The 27,184-nt window shown below is 40.3% G+C and overlaps 15 protein-coding genes across 15 annotated transcripts; 9 read left to right on the top strand and 6 right to left on the bottom strand.

The window, feature by feature from the left end:
- Positions 1-80: 80 nt before the first annotated feature.
- Positions 81-1,802, top strand: PAS_chr1-1_0466 (uncharacterized protein; the record flags this gene model as incomplete). The annotated part of the gene is made up of 1 exon (XM_002489624.1): positions 81-1,802. One exon carries the CDS (start codon positions 81-83, stop codon positions 1,800-1,802), a length of 1,722 nt encoding a protein of 573 aa, XP_002489669.1.
- Positions 1,803-1,945: 143 nt separating this feature from the next.
- Positions 1,946-3,169, top strand: PAS_chr1-1_0031 (Cytoplasmic pre-60S factor; the record flags this gene model as incomplete). The annotated part of the gene is made up of 1 exon (XM_002489623.1): positions 1,946-3,169. The coding sequence occupies one exon, from the start codon at positions 1,946-1,948 to the stop codon at positions 3,167-3,169; it is 1,224 nt and encodes a 407-aa protein (XP_002489668.1).
- Positions 3,170-3,360: 191 nt separating this feature from the next.
- Positions 3,361-4,950, top strand: PAS_chr1-1_0465 (uncharacterized protein; the record flags this gene model as incomplete). Its single annotated transcript, XM_002489622.1, has 1 exon — positions 3,361-4,950. The coding sequence occupies one exon, from the start codon at positions 3,361-3,363 to the stop codon at positions 4,948-4,950; it is 1,590 nt and encodes a 529-aa protein (XP_002489667.1).
- A 19-nt stretch (positions 4,951-4,969) lies between these two features.
- Positions 4,970-5,815, bottom strand: PAS_chr1-1_0464 (uncharacterized protein; the record flags this gene model as incomplete). Its single annotated transcript, XM_002489621.1, has 1 exon — positions 4,970-5,815. One exon carries the CDS (start codon positions 5,813-5,815, stop codon positions 4,970-4,972), a length of 846 nt encoding a protein of 281 aa, XP_002489666.1.
- Positions 5,816-6,695: 880 nt separating this feature from the next.
- On the top strand, positions 6,696-8,450 carry PAS_chr1-1_0030 (General amino acid permease; the record flags this gene model as incomplete). Its single annotated transcript, XM_002489620.1, has 1 exon — positions 6,696-8,450. The coding sequence occupies one exon, from the start codon at positions 6,696-6,698 to the stop codon at positions 8,448-8,450; it is 1,755 nt and encodes a 584-aa protein (XP_002489665.1).
- Positions 8,451-8,709: 259 nt separating this feature from the next.
- PAS_chr1-1_0029 (uncharacterized protein) lies at positions 8,710-9,423 on the top strand (the record flags this gene model as incomplete). Its single annotated transcript, XM_002489619.1, has 1 exon — positions 8,710-9,423. One exon carries the CDS (start codon positions 8,710-8,712, stop codon positions 9,421-9,423), a length of 714 nt encoding a protein of 237 aa, XP_002489664.1.
- A 1,387-nt stretch (positions 9,424-10,810) lies between these two features.
- Positions 10,811-12,403, bottom strand: PAS_chr1-1_0028 (Glycerol proton symporter of the plasma membrane, subject to glucose-induced inactivation; the record flags this gene model as incomplete). The annotated part of the gene is made up of 1 exon (XM_002489618.1): positions 10,811-12,403. The coding sequence occupies one exon, from the start codon at positions 12,401-12,403 to the stop codon at positions 10,811-10,813; it is 1,593 nt and encodes a 530-aa protein (XP_002489663.1).
- Positions 12,404-14,185: 1,782 nt separating this feature from the next.
- On the top strand, positions 14,186-14,932 carry PAS_chr1-1_0027 (uncharacterized protein; the record flags this gene model as incomplete). Its single annotated transcript, XM_002489617.1, has 1 exon — positions 14,186-14,932. The coding sequence occupies one exon, from the start codon at positions 14,186-14,188 to the stop codon at positions 14,930-14,932; it is 747 nt and encodes a 248-aa protein (XP_002489662.1).
- Positions 14,925-17,150, bottom strand: PAS_chr1-1_0026 (Hypothetical protein; the record flags this gene model as incomplete). Its single annotated transcript, XM_002489616.1, has 1 exon — positions 14,925-17,150. The coding sequence occupies one exon, from the start codon at positions 17,148-17,150 to the stop codon at positions 14,925-14,927; it is 2,226 nt and encodes a 741-aa protein (XP_002489661.1).
- A 326-nt stretch (positions 17,151-17,476) lies between these two features.
- On the top strand, positions 17,477-20,539 carry PAS_chr1-1_0025 (DNA repair protein; the record flags this gene model as incomplete). The annotated part of the gene is made up of 1 exon (XM_002489615.1): positions 17,477-20,539. One exon carries the CDS (start codon positions 17,477-17,479, stop codon positions 20,537-20,539), a length of 3,063 nt encoding a protein of 1,020 aa, XP_002489660.1.
- A 36-nt stretch (positions 20,540-20,575) lies between these two features.
- Positions 20,576-21,607, bottom strand: PAS_chr1-1_0024 (Hypothetical protein; the record flags this gene model as incomplete). Its single annotated transcript, XM_002489614.1, has 1 exon — positions 20,576-21,607. The coding sequence occupies one exon, from the start codon at positions 21,605-21,607 to the stop codon at positions 20,576-20,578; it is 1,032 nt and encodes a 343-aa protein (XP_002489659.1).
- A 257-nt stretch (positions 21,608-21,864) lies between these two features.
- PAS_chr1-1_0023 (Hypothetical protein) lies at positions 21,865-22,059 on the bottom strand (the record flags this gene model as incomplete). Its single annotated transcript, XM_002489613.1, has 1 exon — positions 21,865-22,059. The coding sequence occupies one exon, from the start codon at positions 22,057-22,059 to the stop codon at positions 21,865-21,867; it is 195 nt and encodes a 64-aa protein (XP_002489658.1).
- A 139-nt stretch (positions 22,060-22,198) lies between these two features.
- Positions 22,199-23,302, bottom strand: PAS_chr1-1_0022 (uncharacterized protein; the record flags this gene model as incomplete). The annotated part of the gene is made up of 1 exon (XM_002489612.1): positions 22,199-23,302. One exon carries the CDS (start codon positions 23,300-23,302, stop codon positions 22,199-22,201), a length of 1,104 nt encoding a protein of 367 aa, XP_002489657.1.
- Positions 23,303-23,506: 204 nt separating this feature from the next.
- Positions 23,507-24,229, top strand: PAS_chr1-1_0021 (Hypothetical protein; the record flags this gene model as incomplete). The annotated part of the gene is made up of 1 exon (XM_002489611.1): positions 23,507-24,229. The coding sequence occupies one exon, from the start codon at positions 23,507-23,509 to the stop codon at positions 24,227-24,229; it is 723 nt and encodes a 240-aa protein (XP_002489656.1).
- Positions 24,230-24,830: 601 nt separating this feature from the next.
- Positions 24,831-27,101, top strand: PAS_chr1-1_0462 (uncharacterized protein; the record flags this gene model as incomplete). The annotated part of the gene is made up of 1 exon (XM_002489610.1): positions 24,831-27,101. The coding sequence occupies one exon, from the start codon at positions 24,831-24,833 to the stop codon at positions 27,099-27,101; it is 2,271 nt and encodes a 756-aa protein (XP_002489655.1).
- Between the last annotated feature and the right edge of the window lie 83 nt (positions 27,102-27,184).

The raw sequence follows: 27,184 nt of genomic DNA, 5'->3' as shown, positions 1-27,184 counted from the left end.
TATTGTATAATCTTACCTCCTAACATCGCTTCTCAACCTATAGTTTGTTTGGCTCTATAAACAGGGCCTTCTAGAACATTATGAGGAGGTTCTATAGCCAGATCGCCCGTAGAAAGCCACTATTTGACGGGTTAGAAAAGTACCTCAATTCTTCCAAGGTACCCAATACTACCAAGAACAAAATTTCAACAGTATTGAATTCTTTGAAGGTCCAGTTGCAGTCACAAGATAGCAAGTACTCTCCTTATACTGTCAAAGTTGGAATTTATTCTCATGATACTCAATTGTCAGTCAAATTGACAAAAGCAATTCTTGTGGATCCGCTAGATCCTAAAACTTACTGGAGTGACTATGAACAAAGTTTGGATATAGCTAAGAATAACGTCTATCAATATGGCGACCAGTTTCAGGTTGACAATAATATTGAATCGAACTATTATAGAATACCCAGCCCTTTCCTTTCTTCCGAGTATAGGCCAGTTGTCAGGGAGAAAATCAAAGAGGATGAAGTGAAAGAGATTGATAACACTGAAATTGGGTACGATAAACAGTACTTTAATGATATTTCGATAGTTCAAGTTAACGCAGAGCAGCCGAAACTAGATGACGGCTCAATTCCTAACGTGAATAGTTCAACCATAGATTTGAACAAGAATCTGAACACAAATCTTAAAGTTTCAACATTTGTTCCAAAAATTCTCTATGACTGTCATTTCATCATTCATTTGAAGTCAAATCTGCATGACACACTCCCCCCAGAGTTATCCGATACTATTCCAGTTTTCACGATTGTAAACAGGAATCAACCGATAGCCAACCATATTACCGTTGATGTTGATGAAGCTATAAAGGCTAACGAGCTTTTAATGAAATCGCCTTCTAATTCAACTCAATATCTTAACTTGCTAGATGAATCTAATATTCATCAATTACTTAACCTGTTGAACATTGAAACATCCAAGTACAACCCGATAAAATGTCTTTCGGCAACTATAATCAATGACTTGTATGCATTGTTTGACACCAGCATTGGGGGCTCCAAGTCACCAAATGAAATAACGTTAACTCCGAGACTATCCGTCTCCAAAAGTCAAAAAGAACTCGAGAAGGTCAAAGAACAACTTCTGGCTAGTATAAATGATTGGAGATACAATGCCCATATAGCTTTACAAACCAAGGTGATCCCATTTGTTCATAACGAAGTGGTGAACAAGTTTTCCAAAGTGCACAGAAATTTAGCTCAACTTGACGATTTGAACGTGGTAATATCAAATAAACTGTTTGACGAAAACACAGATGGATTTTTGGGTCAAGAAATAATCAAATTCAATCAATTAGTAGGACGCATTAGTGCCCTGAACACGGAAAACTCAGCTACTTTATCTTCTGAAATACCCCTTCTAGACTTGAAGCAATTAGCCAAAGATGATAAACTACTGGTATTACAGAACCAAATATCGGATTATACTATCAAACAGTTATTTGTCATCAATATCCCAACAATTTTAGTATCCACGGGATTTTTTGTCAAGGGATTTTGGTCTGGTCAATCTTTAGTCGCAGTTGTACTCTTGGGACTGGCCATTTCACTGAATGACATCAGCAGAACGCTCTTCAAGAGTTTGTCAGAGTTTGAGAAATGGTACGTCAACTCACTTAGAGAAAGAATTGACCAATCGGCCAATCAACTGACAATATTATTACAACAACAGGTCAAGTCCACAAACGACACATTAATTCAATCATTGAATGAGGTTGAAGAATTAGAAGCCACTTTTGAGGACTTTTGGAAAGATAAGTAATCCATTAAGTATACGACTGTATTACATAATATGTACCATCTCATCTCATGCATATCTCGAAATTGTGCATAGGGATCTTAGAAAAAAATTTGCCTTCAATTTTTCCTTTTCCCTCGTTATACTCCACTATTATTGAAATTGCAATGCATTTTACGTGTAATACTTGTGGATTGGCGTTCCATGACGCTGAGAATCAGAGGGAGCACATGAAAGGGGACTGGCACAGATACAATCTTAAAAGAAGGGTGGCTGATTTGCCACCAGTAGATGAACAGACTTTTAATAGCAAGGTTTCCGTTTTGAATCCTAAAGAAAGCACAGACACAACGAAGATAAGAGGCCGCAAAGGAGGCAAGAATGAAGAAGATGTTCAGAAAACGGTAACCAAAAAGGAACTTCGGAGAAAGGAAAAGGAAGCTGCATTGCTCGAGAAGAAGATGGCTCTTCTGGAGATTGCTCGTAAGAGAATGACAGAATCACAGCAACCAAATGACGAAACAGTAAAAGAGACAAAACCTGATGCTCAGGAGTACGTAATACTAGACAAGGATACCAATAGCTCAGAACAAAGTACGAAAGGCACCATTGAGGAAGATTCCCTAACGGAAGAGCAACTGTACGAAGAAAAGGTTAAGAACAGAGTCGAGATCAAACCTGAGGAATGTCTGTTTTGCGGGAAATTATTCTCTGATCAAAAGGAGGCTATTACCCATATGTTCCATTCCCATGGGTTGTACATTCCAGAAAGAGATTATCTGGTGGATGAAGCTGGTCTGATACATTATCTTGCTGAAAAGATTGGCTTTGGAAACATTTGTCTGTGCTGTAATTTTCAAGGAAGATCTTTAGAATCTGTTAGAGATCATATGCTGGCAAAAAGACACTGTAGATTGCCATATGAATCAGAGGACGAACAGTTAGAGATTTCAGAGTTTTACGATTTTACATCAAGTTATAAGGCAAAGGAAAAAATTGTTGTTGTTGATGGCGTTGGCGGAACTAGCATCGATACAGATGACTGGGAAGATGTTGAAGGTGAAGAAAATAGTGACGAAGAAGAAGCCCCTAAGGAGGTTTCATACGTTGTTGGATCAGATCTGGTTCTTCCAACTGGATTGATTGTGGGGCACAGATCGTTACAGCGCTATTACAAGCAGAATCTACCAGCTGAGCGGGGTTTGAAGGAGGGAGAAGGAACAGTTATTGCAGCAGATGCAAGACATTTGTCTGTCACCTATGATAAGAAACTTGCTCAAGAACAAAAGAGAGTGTGGACTAAACAGCAAAAAGATGCTTACAGAAACGATAGAAGATCTGCCAAGTTCATCAATAACCAGCCCCATTTTAGAGACGAGCTTTTGCAGTGATTTTACATTTATATTTATATGTATTTTTTTAGTATAATGTCAATGCGATGTTGGATGAACGTATGTTGGTATTTTTACCCATCAAAGGAAAAACTACTGGGAATTCGCGCCTCTGTACCTCTTAGCCTTCTTATCTACGACTTAGCTTCTCTCTTCTTCATATCCGTTTACATCACACTGATGAGCTTAAAATGAGTCCATCTGTAAGAACGGATAATGGAACAATAATAAAATGGATGGTAGTCTTAGTGCTGAGCCTTGCCTTGCTTTGGGAATGTTTCGTTTCCTTTCATTTTGGTAGCACACCTCATGATCCGTTGCTACGGCTCCAACATGTGGCTCCCATCGAGAACAAGACGAGGTTCAGAATACGACACATCTACCATCATAATAGTGGCAAAAACCACAGGGTTCACAAACGATTAGACATAACAGACCAGTTTATTGCAAGATTTGACTTGGATCAGCCAAATATATCAGGATTGGTCAACACTGATGGAAATGAGGATGGCGAATTTGATGATCCAGAAACGCTGATGCCCTACTTCTCCAGGGAATCACCCTGGGTGTCAGAATTTGATATGAGTGGCTATATCGGAAGTATACGCCGAATGGCAGAACGAGACCCAGACTTTGTAGAGTCATATTTAGCTTATGCGAGGGAAAGTGGTGCTGAACAAGTCTCAAAGATAACCCTTGATTGGAACGATGATAGGGATATCCTGCCAAATGTCACCAACAATGAGACCATCATGAATCTTGCCTTGATGTCCTCAAATGCATACGTTAGAATCCCTGGAGAGGGCGATTGGAAAGACGTCAACAAACCTTGGTCAGTAAACAAGACTGACGAAGAGGGTAGCACTGGCTTTGGTTGGATGGAAGATGGTGTAAGAGGTCACGTATTTACTAACGAGGACTCCTCAATTGTGATTCTTTCTATAAAGGGAACCTCTGCCCAGGGACTGCCCGGCGGTGGTGGCGAATCAGATACCATAGAGGAAGATAAGATCAATGATAATTTATTATTTTCATGCTGTTGTGCCCGAGTTTCTTACATGTGGACTACGGTATGTGACTGTTATAAGAGTTCATATACTTGTGATGAAGATTGTCTGGAGAAAGAATTATACAGAGAGGACAGATATTATCGAGCAGTTCTGGATGTATACCGAAATGTAACAAACTTGTATCCAGATTCTACCGTGTGGGTCACAGGACATTCATTAGGAGCAGCTCTTGCTGGATTATTAGGAAGAACATACGGACTTCCTGCTGTTACTTTTGAAGCACCAGGCGATCTTCTAGCCACGAAAAGATTGCATCTTCCTCAACCGCCCTCGCTTCCGTCATATTTGGAACACATATGGCATTTCGGACACACAGCAGATCCCATCTTTATGGGGACATGCAACGGGGCTAGTTCGTCGTGTTCAGTTGCCGGGTATGCCATGGAAACACAATGCCATTCTGGCAAAGTTTGTATTTATGATGTTGTCAATGATTACGGCTGGCACGTTAACTTGGTAAACCATCGAATACATACTGTGATAGACAGCGTATTGACAGCATATAACAAGACAGCCTCTTGTGAAATCCCTCTGCCATGCCATGATTGTTATAATTGGAATTTCATCACTAGGGACAGACACAAAGGTAGAGATGGAGATGATAAAAACAAACCAAAAGAGCCCAAAAAGCCTCAAAAGTGTCTAAGAAGATCATGGTATGGAAGATGTTTGGAATGGGGTGATGATGATAGCGATGATGTATCCACATAAGCTTTGTACAGTTGAGAATTCACCACAGCTTTTTGATAACTGGTTTCCCATCTACTTTATAGGTTAGAGTTGCCTTATCAATTAGAAGAGTTTTGGTGTGGTCAAATTGAATAAGTCCCGTAAAATGAACATCACCTGAATCTGGATCAATGCTGTTAGACGCACTTTTTTTGGAATCTTTGAGAGAGAGCCTACCTTTTATAATAATGTCATAATCAGCATGAAGCTGAGATTTTGTATCGTATAGGAAATCAATGCTATCGCTATTCTGTGTAGTGAAGGGTTCTAACATGTCCAGTACTTTATCAGTCACGGATATTTCTCTATTGGCCCATTGAAACCTTGGCTCGTTCTTGCCTTTACTATTGGCATTGATCTGCAAGCCCTGGAACGACACGTTATGAAACTTGATAAAAACTTGAAACGTTTCCAATTCTTCGTCAACTTGAATGGGTAGACCAAAAGATTGTTGAACATGTGAACTTAAGGACAATTTGGTAACCAATGCAGACTTACACTTCCGTTTGAGTTTATCCATATCAAGAAGAGTGTTGTTCTCTGGGGTCAATTCGACGGTGGACTGGTACCACAATGGGATGAAGACATCCTCACCTTTTGAAATATTGTAAGCTGTATATACGGATAACGACACTGTGATCGGGACTAATATTGTGAGCGCGGCCTTGAATACATTTTTAAAGTTGAATCCTTGCTGCGCTAGGTAGTACTCTTGGACGTTCTCCTTGAGCAGCTTCTCATTGAGGTCGCTCTTTAGTCTGTAATGGGTCTTCAAAGGTTTGATATAGTGAATTGGCCTTTTGCAGCGGAAAACAGATTCCAATTTGGAAGCTGATTGCCGAAACATAGTTATCAGCTGCTAAAGTTACAATCACAAGGGGTAGATGATTGAAAACAGTAACGTGATAAGATTTGTTAGGAAAATCGAGGCTAACATAATAGATTACATAATCTTGGATTGATTGGTTGGCCGCAATGTGGCATTTTTCCTTTTTTTATTAGATTTTCTACTGATCTTAGAGCTCCAGGGATCAGCGGAGGAATATTAGACAAATCGTACAAGTGCTTGGCGGGCATGCTTAGTAGTGTCTGGTGCCTGGGCAAGATTGGGTTTACGTTGCCTGGATCTAGTCACAAAAAACGTTCCCCATATTTCTGCCGGTGAGAAATGCCGTTTGTGAGAAAAATGCCACTTCGTTCAGATAGATTTTATTGTAGGAGCGCAGTTGACCTTGCATTTAAAGAAATAGTGCCAACTGTTTTCCTCTCGGCATGCTCCAGCACGAGAAGCGCCCGATGAACTCTTTGATCTGTCGAAGCGTTTCTTTTTTATTGCAGCCTCTAATTCATGATAGGCAGAACAACCAATAAAACAATTTCAGTGCCCCTGATGTAGGGCTGCATTGATAGGGAAAAAAAGTAAAAAAGTTGACTCCCAAAAATGTGAAATTTTCCGTCTGCAAGGCTTTTTTCAGCTTACAATGCTTGGCACATGCATGATGACCGATAAAGAGAGAAATGCCATTCCCCTTATGTAGTGATCTGTCAAACGGGTGGGATACCCAAAAAATGCCCAACCGGGTGCGGTGCTAATCATGACCCTAATCTTGATTGCTGGAAGCAGATAAGATTGTAGATAGTGGTTTCATACCCGAACGTATATAAAAGTGGATAGTTCTCCTCTCCCTAGTCTATCTTCTAATTACCGTCAACACAACTATCTTATAATGAGTGACAAGAAAACATCCGTAGAGGCAGTGATTACTGAGGTTGATAGCAGTCCAGCCTATGAGGCAGGCAGCATCAAATCTGAGAACAAAAGAAACTTCGTTCAGAATTGGTTTGATGGTTTCAAGCCATATGAAATGGAGGAACTGGATCCAAATCTTTCGGAGGTGGAGAAGGCTGCCATTGCTACTGCTAACGCGCCATTGCAAAGAAAACTTAAGAACCGTCATTTGCAGATGATTGCCATTGGTGGATCTATTGGTACTGGTTTATTTGTGGGTTCCGGTAAAGCTCTTGCAGCAGCTGGACCTGCTGCCCTACTGATTGCTTGGGGTTTGACTGGTATCATGATTTACTTTACCGTTCAAGCTTTGGGAGAATTATCTGTTACCATGCCTGTTTCTGGATCCTTTGCCGTCTATTCTACCCGTTTCATTGACCCTTCATGGGGTTGTGCCATGGGTTTCAACTACGCTATGCAGTGGCTGATCGTTTTACCCTTAGAATTAGTTGCCGCTTCTATTACATTGAGTTATTGGGAAGGTTCTAAAAGTGTTAACGCTGATGTTTGGGTTCTTATATTTTATCTGCTGATCGTCGTTATCAACCTGTTTGGTGTGAAAGGTTATGGTGAAGCTGAATTCGTCTTCTCCTTGATCAAAGTCATCACAGTCATTGCATTTATCTTCATGGGTATCATTCTGAACTGTGGTGGAGGTCCAAAAGGTGAATACATCGGAGGACGATACTGGAAAAACCCAGGAGCTTTCAATACCGAGTATAATCCATTTAAAGCCGTTTGTTCCGTCTTTGTCACATCTGCTTTCTCGTTTGCAGGTACTGAATTGGTCGGTCTTGCAGCCGCTGAAGCTACCAACCCAAGGAAGTCCCTTCCAACTGCCATCAAGCAAGTGTTCTGGAGAATTATGTTGTTTTACATCATTTCTTTAACTCTGATTGGTTTATTAGTTCCTTTCAACGATCCAAGATTGATCGGTTCAAGTTCAGTAGATGCATCTGCATCCCCATTCGTCATTGCCATTGTCAGTAACGGTATCCATGGTTTGGACTCTGTTATGAACGTTGTTATCATGATCGCAGTTCTGTCCGTTGGTAATTCTGCAGTCTACGGTTCATCCCGTATCTTGCAATCTCTTGCTGCACAAGGCCAGGCTCCAAAGATTCTTGGCTACATCGACAGAGAGGGAAGACCACTTGCCGCTATTGGCCTTACTTTGTTATTTGGATGTTTGGCATTTGTTGCTGCTTCTCCCAAGCAAGGTGAGATGTTCGACTGGCTGTTAGCTCTCTCCGGTTTATCTTCTATTTTCACATGGGGATCTATCTGTCTTAGTCACATCAGATTCCGTGCCTGTTTAAAGTCCCTTGGGCGTGGTACCAACGAGTTGGTTTTCACAGCTCAAGGTGGTATCATCGGTTCATGGATTGGTTTAATTATCAACTGTCTGGTTCTGATTGTTTCCTTTTGGGTTGCTGCCTTCCCTCTAGGTGATAAGTCCTCTGCCGAAGGATTCTTCAAAGCTTATTTGACTGTCCCTGTTGTTATTATCGTATACGTGATCCATAAGATCGTGAAGAAGAACTGGTGCTTATACGTCAAGCTCAATGAAATGGACGTCGACAGTGGACGAAGAGACTTCGACTTGGAGTTATTAAAGCAGGAAATTGTCGAAGAGAAGGAGACTCTGGCCCGAAAGCCATTCTGGTACCGAACCTACAAATTCTGGTGTTGATCATCGGGGGTATAATACATGTATTTTGATAGAACTTTGATATTATTAATTATCTGATTGAATTGTAGGTCCCTATGCTTTTCAGAAATTGTGCCACCATTTTTCATTAGTTGAGCACTATAAAACAGTTTTCAAGATTGTAGTCGTCTAACTCCTCGCTTGGTTGGGCGGTAGGAGTTCAGTCGGAAGATAAAGATCTCTTCGCGATAAGGTTTAGACTACATTCAGTTTCTCCTTGATCTATTACATACTCCCAAGTATGACTAACGATGCTCCGTTATGGGTTCTAGGCTATGGTTCTCTAATATTTAAGCCGCCTCCTCATGCGACACATAAGATTCCAGGCAAAATCTCAGGTTTTGTCAGACGGTTTTGGCAGAGTTCTACAGATCATAGAGGTACACCGGAGAGCCCAGGAAGAGTGGTAACCTTAATTCCGTACGCAGATATAGTAAGGGATCACCGGTTTCTAGAAAGTGTTCATTACTTTGAGTGTAACGGAGATAAAAAGAACATCATCGGATCAGACTTGCAAGTTTGGGGTTGTATATACTATATCCCCGCACAGCACAGGGAGGAGGTCTGCAGTTATCTGGATGTACGAGAACAGGACGGCTACACACAGCATAAAGTCACGTTCGAAGTAGAGTTAGATGACGAGTACTTTTCTCAGAACCCGGAGATCAAGGAATTTGTTCAATCCCATACTATCGTTGATACGCATACGGGCAAAAATGTTATTCATTCTTTGGTTTACATAGGTACCACTTCCAACGAGTCGTTTATAGGGCCGGAACACCCGACAACAACTGCAAAAGTTATTCGATCGAATGAGGGTCCCAGCGGATCGAATCTGGATTATCTTAAACGATTGCACAGATCACTGATGGATCTGGATAAAAGTGGTAACAAACGATCTCATGATAGATACTTGGATGAATTGATTCAGTTGGTTGATAAGGAGGATTCTTAGATGGTTCTTAACTACCATTACCCAGTCTCTGTCCTCTGCCTCTGAAGGCCTCTGTAATAGTGCTTTTAATGAATGATGATGACGATCCTGCAGTAGTGCCTGGCCTCATGGTTGCATTTCTTATCGCAGTAGCTTGGTTTTTCCGTCTTTGATTTTGATATAGGGAAGATTTATAGTTGATTCCAGTGAGCCTTATGCAAAGATTCGTCAGCCAGTTAGGAGCTTGCAGATATCCATAATCACCATAAATCCAAGTTGATGCTTGGGTGTTCTTCAAAGTGCCCACTCGGCGAATATTTGCGGTGGCATTGGAAACATCCTTATCGTGCTTGGAGAAAAGTCCAATCAATGGTCCGAAAGTTTTGGTTTCAATGCAGTTGTATATGTATGCAGCAAACATTCCGACTGCACATTGGAGAGCAAAGTAACGACCTTCCAATAATAACCTGAAACCCAAAAAAACGGCAGGAAGTAGGGAAGCTTTGATAGACATGAAATAGAAGCTCACTTGACTATTGTAGTTATTGATGGACCAAGTATAAGTGAGGGCCGAAAGAAGTGGCAGGGACAGAAACACTCCATCACTAAATATCGAAAAGAACCATATCAACGAGACCACAATCAAATGATAATAGATGTAATCTGGAAGGTTGAACTGGAATTTACCACTTTCTATATCTCGACTATAGGTGTACATCAGGTACGTTTCGAATAATCCTTGCATTCGCTCAGGGCTCATTACCAGGAACCCTGTGATGAGTCTATAAAACTCCCATTTTTCGTATATATTCTGCCAATAGAACACGAACGAGATAGCATTAACTATTCCTAGCGAGTCGAGACCTGCCAATGTCAACGTGGAAAGAACTAAGGCTCTAGTAATAGGAGGGATATCACGGATAAACCTGATTGTTAGAAAAAGTTCATTGGCATTAAGTTTTGTGGCGGGATACTTACTGGGTTAGTTCTGACATGTGTGACGTGTATAGAGGTAATGGAGGGCGAAGTAGGGGATCGCAAATCTGGATATCAGGACGCGCGGCCATGACGTAGCGCACACGATGAAATATTATCCAGGATAGGACTCACCGTTTATTTGCCACAAGCACACGAAACGAGATGTTGCCAGTGCAAATGGCCCTACTTTTGGAGAATTGGACTCTACGTTTCGTTGACTACTGACTGGTAACACTGGTTCAATTTTAGGTTATGCAGTTTTTTCAACAAAGGTATTCTGTTGTGTCCAATCAATGGATGGGATATCAAACCAATTTCGTCTCAGTCTTGCTTGTAAAATCACAAAGGTTAAAGTTTTCAGAATAAAAAGCTTATTATTCTAGAACCAAATCAGATTAATTTTCTGAGTGACTATATATGATTAAAATCCTTAGGCCCTTGACACGTCCTCTACGAACTCGATGTCTCCGGTATCCTTTTCATCGCCCGTTTTTAGTTGCTGGTTCAAATGAGCATGCTTCTGTACAGTCTTCCCACGAGTACTAAAAACACCACCCGTGAAACCACCTCGTGCAAATATTAAGTCAATATCCTCCAGCTCCAGTCCATTAGTCTCAGGGAAGAAGCAATACACAATGGGGATCCACATGGCATTCAAGACAGTAAAGATAATAAACGTCTTCCACCCTAAGTTTTTCATGGCAATTGGTGTAATCTTCACAATGGCGTAAACACACATCCAGTTCCAGCCAGATGCGATGGAGCATGCTCTAGCCCTAAGCCTGGTTATATTCAACTCAGAACCTAAAAACCATGGCACTGGAAGAAAACCTACTGCTAAAAAGATTTGAAATATGAAAATAAAAGCAACTGCTGCATACGCAGCTGCTTGTATCTCTGTTGACAATAGAATGGATACCATCATGAAGCAGAAACACAGACCACCGGCAGAGACCATCAACAAGGTTCTCCTTCCAAACCTGTCAACTAAGAACACGGGCAAAACAGAACCAACTAAATATGTAATTGAAGTGCAACCGCCGAGGATCATACTCATTTGGTTGTCAAATCCCATCGTTTTCTGGTACACTGTTGGCGCATAATAGTTGATCATATTAGAACCAGTAAACTGCTGCATGATATTAACGCCAATGGTGATACATAGTCTTCGAAAATTTTGGGTTTTACCCATCTGGAGAAATTCCTTGAACTTGAATGGACCTCCTGCAAACTCCTCATCCACGGTAGTTTTAATATCAAACAATTGGCTTTCAACTTCTGGGTCGTCCTCCGATTTGTCCAGCAAACAGGCAATAACATTTCTAGCTTCATTCAATCGACCATGAGCTACTAGCCAACGTGGAGTATCAGGCAGACCTATTGCCTGAATAACCAAACATACAGCAAAAAAAGCTTGGAAGCTTACCGGAAATCTCCACTGAAAATTTGAATCAACAAAACTAGTTCCGAATCCAGCCCAGTAAGCAATCACCAATCCCAAAATGGTAACAGTTCCTTGCAGTGTTAATAAGGCACCTCTGATATTTGCAGGAGAGCATTCTGCCTGTAACGTTGGCACGGTGGAACTATTGATACCGTTTCCAATACCAGTAATAACTCTTCCAGCTATGAAAATTCCAACACCATTAGCAGCTCCCAAGAACACAGTACCAATAACCATAATGGTTCCGCCAAGAATGAGTGCCTTTCGACGACCCAATTGTTCACCAAAGAAGTAACAAAATATAGACCCAGCTACGCATCCCAAATCATATGTACCAGTGATATCACCCTGTAAGTCTTCATTAGGATACTTAAAAAACTTGTTGAATGTAGGATCTGAAATCAAACATGACATGACACCCTGGTCATAGCCAAGCAAGAGAAAGCCTTGGAGGGCACAGAGCGTGATTGCCCATAAAAAGCTTTTCCCACGGAGAAAATCTTGATACTGGAAGAGTTTGAGCATGATACGTCTATTGTAGATTAAGTGGGTTCTTACGGGTTGAGAATAGATTGCCATTTATATGCAACATAGTACCCCAACCCTTGTAGATTGATCTTACAATTGATCACAGGTTTACTAGATCTTTTCTCCGAACGGTTCTGCAATATGGAGCGTTAATCCGGAGTGTAAGAGTCGGTTGAGATATCTCGGCGGGGAAACGATCTTACCGGGATTTTATTCTTGTCTTTTAAGAGAACGCGCAGAAAGATATGTTACTTGTACATCCTCCAAATAATTGAAAGATATGAGGGGCGGTTGGAATGTGTTCATGACGTCACATAATCGGTGTCCGGCAAATGCCCTCTTTTCAAGCTTTTCTCAATGCAATTATGTACCTTGTCTTGACATAAACAGTTGACGAAATGGCACAATAGGGTGATTGAATGAGTGCTAGCGGCTGGTTGATCGTAACCGTCGCCTGTGGTTTACTTCCAGGGTTAGCAGGTCACGGTATGCAGGAAAATTTTTATGAACCGCATTTTGATCAAAGTCCTGTAGCCAAAAGACGGTTATTTCAACTCGGTACATAGATACATCGAGGTCTATGTTTTAGTTGCAGAATTGATGATGAGCACTGCATCTGTTTGGTTGATCTGAGGTTGCTTCTGTCGGCTCATCTTTTGATATCTTACATTGCCGTGGGTTGATCAATCGAACTTTCTCTGATTCTCATGTTTCAGAATTTTGTCTTCTGGTTAATCCTTTCCAAGTGGGAGTATCACATGCCGACAGATAATAACCGATGGTATTTGCACAATTGAGCCACCATCAATACTGTGAACCAGCCAACATACGCAGGTTTCTCGTTCATGTGCTATTCACACAATTTGGTATCCAGTGTAATAATTGCTGTACCGATTTGGAGACTAACTGATGGAGTTTTCAAATGCAACCATTGACGAAGTTCCAAAATAGCAGATTGCTAAACAACTCAAGAACTTTCTAACCCGCCTAATCTTCGGTGCCTTACAATCTGTTAAACTATAGGGTGACAATTTCGATATTCGTATCAGATCAGATAGGGGCGCTTCATAATAGAACAGAGTACCGTCTGTCTATTTCACTTATTGACAGATAAAGCTGCCAAGTCCCATGTCCAAAGATAAGCAGGAAAAATACCTTGCGGATAAACTATATGCTTGCCAAGACTTAACTACGCAGGTATATTACGCACAAGATATTGGCTATAAAAAATGAGAATCACGTACAATTGACTGCAAGGGGCAACTGCTTTCCGTCTTTGGCTGTTCAAAAGAATCTACCAAAAGTAGAAAAGTAGCTCAAGTAACGGAGGTAGTTTTATGCATTCTTATCTCGCCGAGAAATACTACAGCCCTAAAAACGCTGATATCAATAAATTCTCAAAAATCTTGCTTATTGTTCTGGAATCCTGTCTTCCAAGCTGAACTGTCTCACATCATTTGAGTTAGTAATGGAGGCAATATTTTTACCTTACAAGTCCTCCTAGAGCTACTGGTGATCCCCGAATGAAGTAATCATCTATTCATATCTTGAACACTTCTGAGACGATCGGATTTCTCAGCACAGTGCAACAAGGTGTCAAATGAAGGTGTTACCTATAGTGCCCCTCCCCCCCTTCAAGGCAGTTGATCACAAATTTACCGTCAGATTTTGAGATTCAATTGAGTAGTCAAAGACACCATTTCATGCCGTTAAATATACTGAGAACTCTCGAATCAGATCCCGTTTACCAAAGTGGCATCTCCATCCTTATCTCTTCAACACCTCCCTCCTCGTCGTCAAGAATGAGCATAAAGGTTTCTCTACTTCTATATTATGGCTATTACAGAAGTGGTTTCGATCGTTACAGGGACAATAGGGACGATATTATGGTGTATACAGTTAATCCCTCAAATCATTTACAACTATAGAAATAAGAACTGTGAGGGTTTGCCTCCGCTTATGATGTTCCTGTGGGCTGCTAGTGGCATCCCATTCGCAATTTATTTCATAGTCAGGGACTCTTATATTCCAATGCAGGTCCAGCCTGTTCTATTTTCGGCATTATGTGCAATATCATGGATTCAAACGTTGTATTATCCTCCTTCACAGCTGAAAATAGTCAAAATTGTATCGTTGGTGTCTGTGTTTCTCGTTATCGCTTTAGGTATGATGATGGGTTTTATAATGTGGCTAAGACCTTTGTACATTGATGAGAACTTGGAATGGCCCTCCTTGATTTTCGGAATTTTGGCCTCTATAATGCTACTAGCTGGACTTGTTCCCCCCTATATTGAGTTGGCCAAACGGAAAGGTCGAGTTTTGGGTATTAACTTTGTGTTCCTTTCTATGGATAGTGCAGGGGCTGCGTTCTCTATGATAAGTGTTCTTGTGGACAAGATTGATATAATGGGTGCCATTTTATATGCTGTAGTGTTGATCATGGAGTTGGGTATTTTTACGAGTCACATTATGTGGTGGTTGCGTATTGGACAATATGTTGAGATTGAAGGCAGTATATCTACCGATGTGGAAACGAATCACTTGGAAGAAAATAAGTTGTTCGATTCAAGTGTCAAATGAGTAGTTTCCTTTTGAAGTTTTCAACTTGAGATTTGGTGGGCCAGGGCCATTTCACCACTAGAGAATCATTATCAAATTGCAATTCTGGTTTGCGTGATAAATCATCAGTTCTAATTGCTGGAACTTTGTTGGTGATATTCGCCGTTACATGCCGTAACAAATTGTCTGAAATTTCATCCGGGAGATACCCAAACACATTCAATAGTGTTCTTTCATTAGGAATATGCCTCAGATTTACCCATTTTTCCAATAAATCCATGAGTAGATCTGTGTATCCAAACATTCCAAGCATCTGGGTGTAACTGAGCCACAATTGATTCGTTGGATTCACCAAATTGGGATTATCACCTTTCGTTGACTTGGCGGTCCATTTTTCAACTTCCATGATACATTGTTGAACGGCTGTCATCCCATTCCACATCAAATGCTTCCCGGATCTTTCATAGAACGTTATCACAGAGATGGTCAACGAAGTCAATATTTTCTCGTTGACAGTTTCAAACTGTCTATTAAAATATACTTTCCACACTTTCTCTGGAGCTATACGTGCTTCACCAAACATCATAGTGCCCACTAATGATAATGGTCGCTGCTCAACATTGGCGTATACGAACCGAGTGTAATCTAAGGTGGACTTGAACTGTTTATGCTCAACAATTCTTTGATTCACAATTTCTGGATATTTTAAATAATGTGGTGCCTTTTCTTTAATGCACTCTTCAAAAAGACACTGACGATAAAGGTTTTTCAAATAAGTATTCAACACTAAATTTCCAAGAGTATGACCGGCTTTTGAGTAATTGGTAATGATCACTTTATTCATCTCAATATCGGAGATCCCTGTAAGAAATACACTTAAGGCCTCTTGATCGAATTGCGTGCTCAAGTAGGGGATTAAAGATTTCACCAGTTTGATGTCGGTACCAGAGTGGAGTCTAAACTGGGCTTTCTTAGATAGCCAAAGCCCCCATAATGAGAATCCCAATTGGTGCAGCACCGTTGGTTCCGTGCTGGCTATCAGCTTTTGATGTGCTTTGAACAAAATGGGTTTGTCTATGTACAAGATTTCAGTACCCAATAGCATGGCTTTGGTACGTGCTACATTGAGCGACGATCTTTCTAAGTAGTGAGCAATTGATGGTGTTTGAGAAACAAGAGGACTGGCGTCTTTTCTATTTATAAGTGATCTTGCTGCTTGTAGAATTTCCTTTCCTTTACTATGGTTAATGTGATAGAGAGTGTTCGATAATCCTAATAGGATTTCAACACTAACCTTGGAGTTCAAATGCCTTATTATTTTCTGCTGGCATTCAAGAATATTAAAATATAAGTTATCGTCCCTTGGAACTTTTGAGGAAATTTTAGAAATGGACCAAACTAGATGATTCAAAAATGGTTCGTTTGAAGTTTGATCTAATACTTTGTTGATAATTTCTAGCAACCTTGATGATGTTCTATAGTGGCAATTTTGAATTAGATTGTTCAAAACTAACATACTCTTTTTATCAGAGTCATTAATTTGGTAATTAGGGTCCAAGTATAAATCAATCAATAAGTCAAACTCATAATTGGATCTGGGTGTTCTTAATAAAATGTCTGTAACCAAAAACTCTGGTAATGTCTCTCCTTCTAAAGCGAAACATGCTTGCGTTATGCTTTCACTAGCAACCGAAACTAGCCAATTGTGTAACGTTGAAGTATTGATACCATAGTTTTTCAGTAAGTAGATCGACTTACCAATCATATTCCTCGTGTACTCAGAGACATGAATAGGATAAAAGGAATTTTTAAACCAGTAACAGGCCAGTAATTTATCAGAATCTTTTTTTAATTCCTCATGATTGTTTAACATTCCTGTGTTGCAAGCTCTATCCAACAATTTACCTAATGGGATGCGCCTTGTAGTTCTATTCTCATCTGAGGACCGACTTAGTGCCAATAAAAGCAAATTGAAGCACCCTTCCAAAGAGCTTGGGTGCAGCAGCTTTAACAAAAGTTTTCTGCCTGGAATTTTTACGGCGCAATCCAACTTTGTAGTTTCGTATCCCATTATCAAACTGATAAGAACATCATTGAAGGAATCCTTCCTAAACTCCAGATTGTAGTGACCAGGACCATTCAATGAGTATCGCTGGTTGGACTTTTCGTACGTGAACTTCTTAGATAAGGAGTCTATGAAAGCTGGAACTAGTGAAGAGCTCCTTATTCGTCTCCACATCCAAGTACTTCTTGTATGGATGGAAACAGAAAAATGTCTCTACTGGACAGCCTTAGAAGAAAGGATGGATCTTTCGAGGGTCATAATTGTGATGAGGTTCAGAGCAAAGGAAAGCAAAACGAGTCATAGGGGTATTCTAAAGCAAGGACACAGTTTCTGATGGCCTTACAAACATGATCTCGTATTAGGCAATGGCTGAACTAGTGAGAGTTTGCGAGAAAGCTATCTCACGACTGACATCAAGGGGTACTCTGGTCCTTCCTCCCATCTTGCCTTGCTGATAAAGACCCCTCGCGCAAAGAATGAAAGTACTTTATATATTCTTTATGTTGGGTACAGTTCCAGCTCAATTCAGGGAACTCGTACGAGAGGAGGCAAGGAATAGCCAACATCAAGAGAGAAAAAGAAGAAGGAGAAATAACCGTAAACAGGCACGGAAGGAAAAACACAAAGTTTCGACTAATACGGAGGTTTCTGAATCCGATGAGAGGCAAAAAGAAGGTCAAGAGGTGATTATCCTGGATGATGAGCTTGCTCAGCAGTTGATAGACCAAGAAAAAAGCAAAAGTAGAATTGAAAACGAAGAAGAAGAGGAAGAAGATATTGACGATGAGCAATTCGAAGAAATTGACTTAAATTTTCAAGATTTTGGTGACGAGGTTGACCCGGCTGAAGAGATGGTTTTAACTTACGATAAGGAACCCCAGGAATCTAAAAGCAAAAAGGGTAAAACAAGAAGGGTGAACATGGTTTCTGCAGAAGAGCGGAAGTTCCGGAGGGACTTTCATCTGCTGTACCTCATAGTGATGGCATGTTATGGTAGATTGAGAAATGCTTGGTGCAATGACACTTCATTACAAAGATTCCTGAGGCTCTCCCTTCCCCAGAAGTTGACTGATGAATACAAAATAGTGAAGCAGAATTGGTCGGACTCAAAGGTTACTGTGTCACTGAAAACTAGGAAATTTCTAGACTTTCTCAGACACTTAATGTGGTATTGGAATAGCTCATACAGAATAACTAACAGTTTCATGTACCAAAAAAGAAACTGGGGTGAGCTAAGTAAAGAATTTTCGCATGAAGAAGTCAGCAGAGAAAAGTTTAAGTACTTGATTAGAAGTCACATGGGATCAAGCGAGATTTGTTTGGAAGGTTTCGTAATGCTTTTGCGATCTTTGGGGCTATATACTAGGTTGGTCATTTCTTTGCAGCCACCTGATTTTACCAATGTTGCTGCAGTAGATTTTTCAGTATCTGAAGAGAAAAAATCCTCTTCGCCTTCAGTACCAAAAACTAAAAAGGTAACTAAAGATGATTACCTATCTCTAGTCCGAAGTGGGAAACCTCGCTCACAATCGAAGTCACCAGGTCCAATAAACCAAGAGGCCCCAGAATATCCCGTAATGTGGGCTGAAGTATGGGACAAGTATTCTCAAAAATGGATATCCATTGACCCAGTAGTTCAGAAAACAATAGACATAGTCGGAAGAAAATCTAAATTTGAACCACCCTTAAACAATAAAAAGAACAATTGCTTTTATGTGATTGGATATGATCAAAGAAATGCTGTTCGTGATATCACCAGACGGTACGCTTCTAACTTGAATTCTAAAGTGCGAAGAAAACGTGTAACTAGAGACCCACGCTATGCCTTATGGTGGGAAAGAGTTTTGCGGGAGTTGAATACTCCAAGAACGCGCCATGCTAGCAAGATCGACGCACTAGAACGAGTTGAATTTGAAGAGCGTGACCTGAGAGAAGGCATGCCTGATAGCTTTGAAGATTTTAGAAACCATCCGGTTTACTGTCTTGAGTCGCAGCTAAAACAGAACGAAATCTTGTACCCAAAACAAAGTTGTGGAACTGTCCGAAAGAAAAGTAGTAACGAAGTAACTCCAGTCTATAAGCGACTGAACGTGCATACTGTAAGATCTCCCAAAGCTTGGTACCTTAAAGGTCGAATGATAAAGTTGGGGGAGAGATGCTTGGCTACAAAAGATGCGCCGAAAACTGCTGATGATGACGAGGATGAGACTCGTCTATATGCAGAGTTTCAAACGGAATTATACATTCCTCCTCCTATCGAGAATGGTATTGTCCCAAAAAATGCATATGGTAACATAGACGTTTATGTTAAGACCATGCTACCCAAAAATGGAGCTCACATAACTGGTAAACGGGCTATCAAAGCAGCTAAACTTTTGGGCATTGACTTTGCTCCTGCTGTTGTAGGGTTTGACTTTGGGGGCAACAACAAAGGAGTGGCCAATGCTCGTATTGATGGTATAGTCGTTGCCAAAGAGTTCGAAGAGGCAATGAGTTTAACATGTCAGTGCTTACAGGAAATGCATGAAGAGGAAGAACTTATGCGAAAGAATATTAGACTTTTAAAGTGTTGGAAGATCTTTTTAACCAAGCTGCGCATAAAAGACCGTTTGAATAAGACACATGGAAAATTAGAGGAAACTGATGAAACTTATGAACAGGGAGGATTTGTCGCCAGTGATCGTGTTTTTGATACTGACAAACAAGACTCCAAGTCCACGCAGGATTGGGATAATTATTCGGATAGTAGTAGTAATTATGTTCCCTCAGAATCATCAGGAAACGAAACGGATTATGGTATAGGTGGTTTTATTCCCTCCGATGACGTTAGTGATCTTGGCAATGTTAATGAACGTGAAACAAAGCTAGGTGGTTCCACCAGTTACGAAAATGAATTTGATGAAAGCGGACATAGTGAGGTTGCACAAGCGGGACTCACACCCAGGAGCGGTAGTGAACTTGTAGACAAGAACCAAGACTCACTCGAAGGAGGATTTGTAAAAGAGGATCAACAGTCTGCCGAAGAGGGAGGATTTTTGTTGGAAGATGCAGAATCAGGAGGATTTTTGCCAGAGGATGCTGAGCTTGATAAAGCAATATCTGAAGAAATCAAGAAGGCTAAATTCCCAGTAGAGACTGATACATTGTCTGGCCAGTTTGTAGGAGATGAGGAAATCATTAAGCAAGGTGAATTTTCTGGTGAACAAGATTTTGATATAGGCCACTTTCAGAATCTAAGAGATGAGGAGAGGCAGGGCCCTCAAACGCATACATCGGAAGAGTTGTCAAACGATGAAATCATGCGCTCAGAGGGAAGGTGTGGTGGAAGTTCGGTTTCATATGCTACTGAGGTTGCAGAAAGTCGAGATGGTGATGGAAATCAGGAAACAAACTTGACTGAAGAGGCCATGGTAACCAATATCGCCAAATTTCAAGAAGAACAACAACAGAAGCCAGTTGAAAACAACAGCACTCCTATTGTGATTGACAGTGCAGACGAACCAGAAATTGCTACAGGTCAGCACCTTGATGAGTTTGACTTTGAGTACAGTGATTCCGAGTAGTATGTTTATTATATGCATTGATTGTATATTCATAATTCATTTCTTTAACTGGTTTAACCTCTGCCATTTTTCCTTTTTAAGGCGCTGTTCCCTTTCTAATTCTCTCTTGTCTTCAAGTACTGCAGACTTCAATGCCATTCTTTCCTCTCTCTCGATATCTTCCAAGTTTGCTTCCATATCGTCAGACTCATCATCGTCATAATCGTACCTCCTCTTTCCATTTCTACTGAAGAGGCTCCAGATTTCATTTCTATCATATCCTTGATCATTGTACTGGTTTTCATCATCTTCATCATCATCAATAAAACCATCCAAATCAGACTCCACATCTGAATCGTATCTCTGAGCCTTGCTAGCATTCTTTTTTCTCCTAGCGGCTAATTTTGCAGCTAATTTAGCGGAAGGTTTAGCTATTGGTGGGGGAACCATAGCCACCGGAGGTTTTGAACGTCTAGCATGGTTGTCCTTCAAAGACTTTTGAATGTCCCTTGTAGATGTCTGTCTAGGTGCAGTTCGGGAAATTTGACTGCCGCCCTCTTGGTACAGCTGGGCTGGCTTTTTGCTTGCTCTCTGGGATGCCTCCAAATTATCTTGGGGTTGTGAACGCACGATTCTCTTTCTGGGTACTTCGTTAGTTTTCTTAGGGGTGACTACTACTTTATTAGCTATAGCAAACTGAGATGAGTCTATCGTTTCTGCCTTTTTCATTAAATCGCCAAAATTGAGTGGTTTAGTAGGTTTGCAGGATTTTGTTTCAACTTTTTGTCTAGCGGATGGAGGGGGAGTAGGTCTTGATCTGGATGTTGACAACGGGGGTCTCTGAGAATTGATCTTGGGAGCTTTACTGGTTGGTCTCAAACCTATCTGGGTAGCATGACTAATTCTTCGCCTTTCCCGAGCTTCCTGGGCTTGCTGAGCCTCTTTAAGAGCTTGCTTCTCTCTTTCCATCTTCCTTTCTGCTTTCAATCTTGCAACAGCAGGATCCACAGTTCTGGGCCGATTCTGACCAGAAGAACCACCACCGCCTTCTCCTTTCAGCTGTGATAAGAGGTTTGATAAGGTGCTCATATCAGAGTGTAAAGAAGACGGGTAAACAAGCCTATGCTCAAAACACTACGGAAGAACTGAAATTGGTATGCAGCATACAACGAAACTAGAAACGTCAAGACTGATATTGGGTAGTACACCTCCATAAGTTGTCTTCTATTTGAGGTGCAACTTGAGAGGATCACGATAGAGATGATTAACGCACAACAGGGATAGCAAAAATCAATGAAACGAAGTGAATATAATTAAGCATACACATTGTATTCAAACCTAAACTTTTAAACAATCAAATATCTGATTGGAATATGAATGAGCTTGACAACGTAACCAACCACGCCCATCATTAAAAACCCAACTCCAACAGCTCTTACTATCTTTAAGTACTCCTTCTGAGAGGGTTTAGTACATTTAGAGATGAATTTGGAACCTTCCTTAACAAATTCCAGAGGGACGTCGGTGACTTTTTGGGACATTTGTGTAGGTTATTTAGGAGATCCAAATGGGAGTTAAAGACACTGTAGGTAAAGGGTCGAACTGAACACGTCGGTCGAGGTGTTGGGATGCAAAATAGCGAGAAATTGTTATTGCCTGATATGGTTTTACATATGTATTCTAGATAGTTCCAAAGCCATTCCATTCTTCATCTTCTTCTTCATCAGAGTTATCAGCTTCACTCTCCGAGATGACCTCGTCATCGTCATCTTCGTCTTCGTCTTTGAGTTCATCGTCGTCTTCACCTGTGACTGCTTTACCCTTTTTATATTTGATCTGTTCGTATAACTGTTTCTGTAGCACCTGAAGAGGTTTTGGTTTTGGTTTAGGCTTTCGGTACGATTTAACTTTCCATTTGCCGAGTCTTGGATCAGCAAGAACTGCTTCTTGGATTTTCAATTTTAATGGTTTATTTGAGGTATCTTTCTTCAATGAGACAAAAGGTGAGAGTAATTTGTCGATAGGAGTTTCATGGATAATCTCCATCTTTGTTTTCCACAGAGCCGTTTCTTCTTCCGCAGAGAGTTTGATCGGTTCCTCTTCTGACTCGTTTTCAGTATTCTCACCTTCGTCTTCTTCGTCACTCGTTTCTGGATCGGTATCAGAGGCCTCATCGTCTGAATTATCAGTATCTCTGGTTTTTTTTTCGATAGGAGCCGAGACTTCATCTTCTTCCTCGTAATCTTCTTCTTCTTCAAATCCAGGAAGCCCACTAAACATAACCTTTTCCAACTCATCAGTATAAATATCACACAAGTGGTACGTAATAGTTCTAGGGACAATAATATCGTTAATATGGAGTGGGTATTCTGACAAAACTTGAATATATTTTTCAAGTAAATCCCTATCGTAGTCTTCACTTTTCAGTTTTGCTAAAGATTTGTTAAGGATCTTACGAATTAACATCAAGAATTTGTCCACTCTCCACTTGTCTAGATCTTTCCATTCTCTGGTTATGACAACCCAAAAGGCCCTGAAAAAAGGGATGAACTTGGTTTCAGGAATATTATAGTACAACTCCCCCAATTGTAGAGCCAAGTGTTGTTGGGGAATTGGTTTATCACAATGCCACATGGCGTAGAACAAACCTTTCCAAAGCTTCTGGTATTGCAACTCTGGAAGAACTTTTGAGTGCTTCAAAAAACTGCCAAGTTTTTCCAAAGCATCATCACGAGTTGGTTTGTCATGTGTAGCCAACTGTTTGATAAAGGCACTGGTAGACATCTTTGAATTCACCTAGCTTTTCAGGTTGAAGAAAAAAAAAATTGAAATTTGAGAAAAAAAATTCAGGTTTTAGCGATAGGAAATTGAGATCTCTAACCCGATGACTTGATGGCTATCATTGATTATTAATAATTGAAATAACATAGTGACAAGAGTACGCCAGCAATCTTTAAGAATTTTTATCAAGCAAACAGAAAGCTGAACATGTCAAAACAACCAGATAATACGTATGTACCAAAGTTCATCAAGGATACGCCGTGGTATGCTGGGGAACATCAACGTGAAGAAACGACCGAGAAAAACATCAAAGACCGGTTCATCAAGCATAAGGGAGTGGGAAAGGAATGCAAAAATTGCGGAATGCCTCATAATGAGAAGGACTGTTTTGAAAAACCGAAAAGGCGGAAGGTCAATAAACAGTCGGATACGATAATGGTACGAGATACCGATGATTGGGACAGTAAACGTGATAAATGGTTTGGATACAATGCTGATGAAGAATACCAAGAACAGCTAGCTAAATGGAATGCAAATGAAGCCAAGAAGCAAAGAGCGAAATTACTGAAAGACCTGAGTGCACAAGTAGATCTACTATACAGTTGGATGATCCAAGGTGGGGAAGTAAATTTAACAGAAGCTGAGCAAGTTGAGTTGGAAAAGGAGATTTTAGATGAATATTGTGGAGAAGGGGTCAAGAGATGTTTGCAAGACACAGGTGATTTGGCTAATGAAGGGTTTGTAGGTGAATCCAAAGTAAACGAGTTTGAAGGTAGTAAGGTGTTTGCATGGGGAAGGGAGAAAGGGAGTGATACCACTGTGGCTATGAAAGGTCCTGGCGGAAGCCATGGTTCAGATGGGCAAACTAAAAACCAAGATAAATCCGCCATTGAAGAGAAACGCAGAAAATTACTAGAAAAGTACAAATAAATCACGAGCCATGATCATAATCCGAATTTCCCTTGGTTGGATGCACTTGATGGATGCTTACTCTCTACTCTACTTGAGAAGCTGAAATTTTAACGGTTGGAAGTAACATACCCGAATTTGTGAAAGTGGATACGGGTTGCAACGTCAAATGCTGTCGCCGTTCCTGCATTTTTTTCAATGCCTACAGCTCAAAATTTTCATTTCGTTTTTCATGCGTTTTTTGCCTCTAACAGGTTTTACGTTGTCTCCCAAGTTATTTAATTCCGATCGGACGTTTGAAACCTATTGTCAAGGCGTTTCTTATTTTCTTTGTCTATCGGCAGAAAGTTTGACTCTTCACTGTCGTGTGACAGATTAATTTGCCTTATGCGACTCCTAAATTATCAATTAATACGGGATTGCAGCCACGTGTAATCGGAGGTCGCGAGTTATTGTTACGGAGGTGCATCTTCCCTCGACTAAGAGTAAATGATAAGACCTGTATTATCCCCTTTAAAAAACCGTTAGCCAAAGACTACTTCTAGTCGAAACTCAACTTCCTGAGTACTCAAAGTCGTGTGTCGGTATCTATTTGTCTACTGACTACTACTTTTGGGAAACAATGAAATTTGGAGTCGAATTCAACAAACGTACAATTCAGAAGTGGCGTCTCTATAATATTAATTACAACGAGCTCAAGAGGTTAGTGAAAGAAATCACCAGCGTCCAAAACTCATATACAGTAGATACTTTACCAGTGTCTCAGAAACGGAGATTACAACGTCTTTATAATGTGTTCAAGGAGCAGGTTAACTATGCCTCTCTGTTTGTCAACAATAAGGTCTTTGAGTTAACAAAAAGGTTGGAAATACTCACTTCTAACCTCGAGTCAATTTCGAAACTCCTCCCACCTCGAGGAAATACCGTACCTGAGTCGACGCAAAGACTGATCTCAAGGAAAATGTTGGCCATCAGTCAAAGGATAAATGAATTATCTGCTGATTTATTCAATCTTTCCAGGTTCATCCTGCTTCAAAAGATTGCAGTTCAAAAGCTGTTCAAGAAATTTTTGAAGCACAGCAAGTTCGAATTTTCAAACGATTATCTTAATAAGCTGTATTATGACTGTCTCACTAACGATTCTAAATCTTTCCTCAATGTTGATCTTTCTAAGATGACCAATCAAGTGGCCCGGTTGTTGAGATTGTTCAATCAAGATATTGATCTGAATGATTTCGACACTTATTACCACATGCAGTCCCTATTTGACACACAACCGGTAACACATTCGCTAACCAAGAAAAGTTCTATGGTGTCACTGTCAGATGCTGAGTTTTCAAGCCAAACGCAACTGTTTGACCTGTTGGCTTATCAAAATAGTCCCTTGCGTTCTCATTACTGGATCCATAATGACAATTTGAATGAGGTCAGGCTAGCTCTGTACCAAAACTTCTCTTCGATACAGGAGCCAGATTCTGGGAATGTCACTGTGTACCTTCTCAATAATATGGAGAACCCTCAAATCGTCAATTTCAATTGCAACCATTCTCCAAAGATAATTGATTATGGTAGAGATCTATCCATCATCCTTCCCGGTTGTGGTTTCAAACTAATCAGATTTGGAAAGCTGAGTTCTTCTCATTTACCGCTTCTTCTCAAAGGTGATGTTGACACTGTCATTAAGTCATTGGACTCGTCGAGCAAACTCAACCAGCAAACAATAGCTATCTTAAAGAACATAAAAGAAAACAATCTCAAAATTTGGAGTAAGTATGAGTGTGACGCAGTCCGTTTTCCAATTCAGTTGAACGGCAATGTGATTTATCTAATTTTGCTTAGCAATATTGTTTTTGATAGTTTGGACCCTGAAAATTCCAACAAATTTCCGTACATTGATTTGGTATTGCATTATTCTGATAGCGCACTCGTGTCAGGGTGTCAAACATTACAATCCATTCTCAATTCTCATTTATGCTACAAGCTTGTGGGTAACAACAACAATTTCTCCATTTCAAACTACATTCTCTATAAGTTTGAAAGTGACAGAGTAATCAAAACTCTGGACGAACAACAGTTGCAATCTTTGTTTGGTGCTTGGGTTGGCCTATTGAATTCAGTTCAGGACATTAGAAAACTACCTGTTTTCTTAGATATCTATCAGGACGACAAACCCCCAAAGAGTATTTTATTAAACAAGAACACTGAACCTGCAGAGAGATATTGGAATGAGTTCGATTATGGCTCAGATGTGGAAGATTCGTATCCAAACGAACAGTACAGCAATGGTTATGAAGATGCTAGAAATTCTCAAGGTGTCTTGTTCAATTTGAACGATAAGAGAGTGAACAAGTTCTTGAAAGTCAGTCATAAATTCCTTTCTTATCTTGGATTTCAGGAGGCGGATGGAAATGAAAACTTAACATTGAAATCACCAAAACGAAAAAACAATTACTCGTCCATAAATTCACATGCTTCTTCTTCCACACTTTATTCCTCTTCTGACGACGAGTCGTCTGAGGAAGCAACATATCCTAACTCCAGTAGAGTTCAATTTGTCAATCACAATAATCACGATACAGTTGTCACTTTCCTATATATGGTGAGCCTTTTACTTTCATTTTTATTGATTTCAACAGTAGCTGGAATCATCACAGCATTATTACTCTCCAATGATTCTACGTCATTCAAGGATATTTTCATTAGTCCAGACAATGTACCCATCACTGTCATCATAGTTATTGGTCTGTCATTTGGATTACTATTGAGTATTCTTTCGATAATTCTGTTATTATCGCGGTACAACTTTCCTCCCATCTCACATGTGATATTAATTTGGTCATGGTTTACCATCTTGGTTTTACTACTAGTAATTTCCATTTGCCTCATCATTTAGACATTTACATACTATGCCGATCCCTTCTAAACCTCATTTAGTATATTACATAATATGATCGCGAGTATTTTTTAGATTTCCTC

The sequence above is a fragment of the Komagataella phaffii genome, chromosome 1 (genome assembly GCF_000027005.1).
Source record: "Komagataella phaffii GS115 chromosome 1, complete sequence".
NCBI classification, from domain to species: domain Eukaryota; kingdom Fungi; phylum Ascomycota; class Pichiomycetes; order Pichiales; family Pichiaceae; genus Komagataella; species Komagataella phaffii.
The sequence above is the reverse complement of the archived record's forward strand: the minus strand, read 5'-3'. Positions and strand labels throughout refer to the sequence as shown.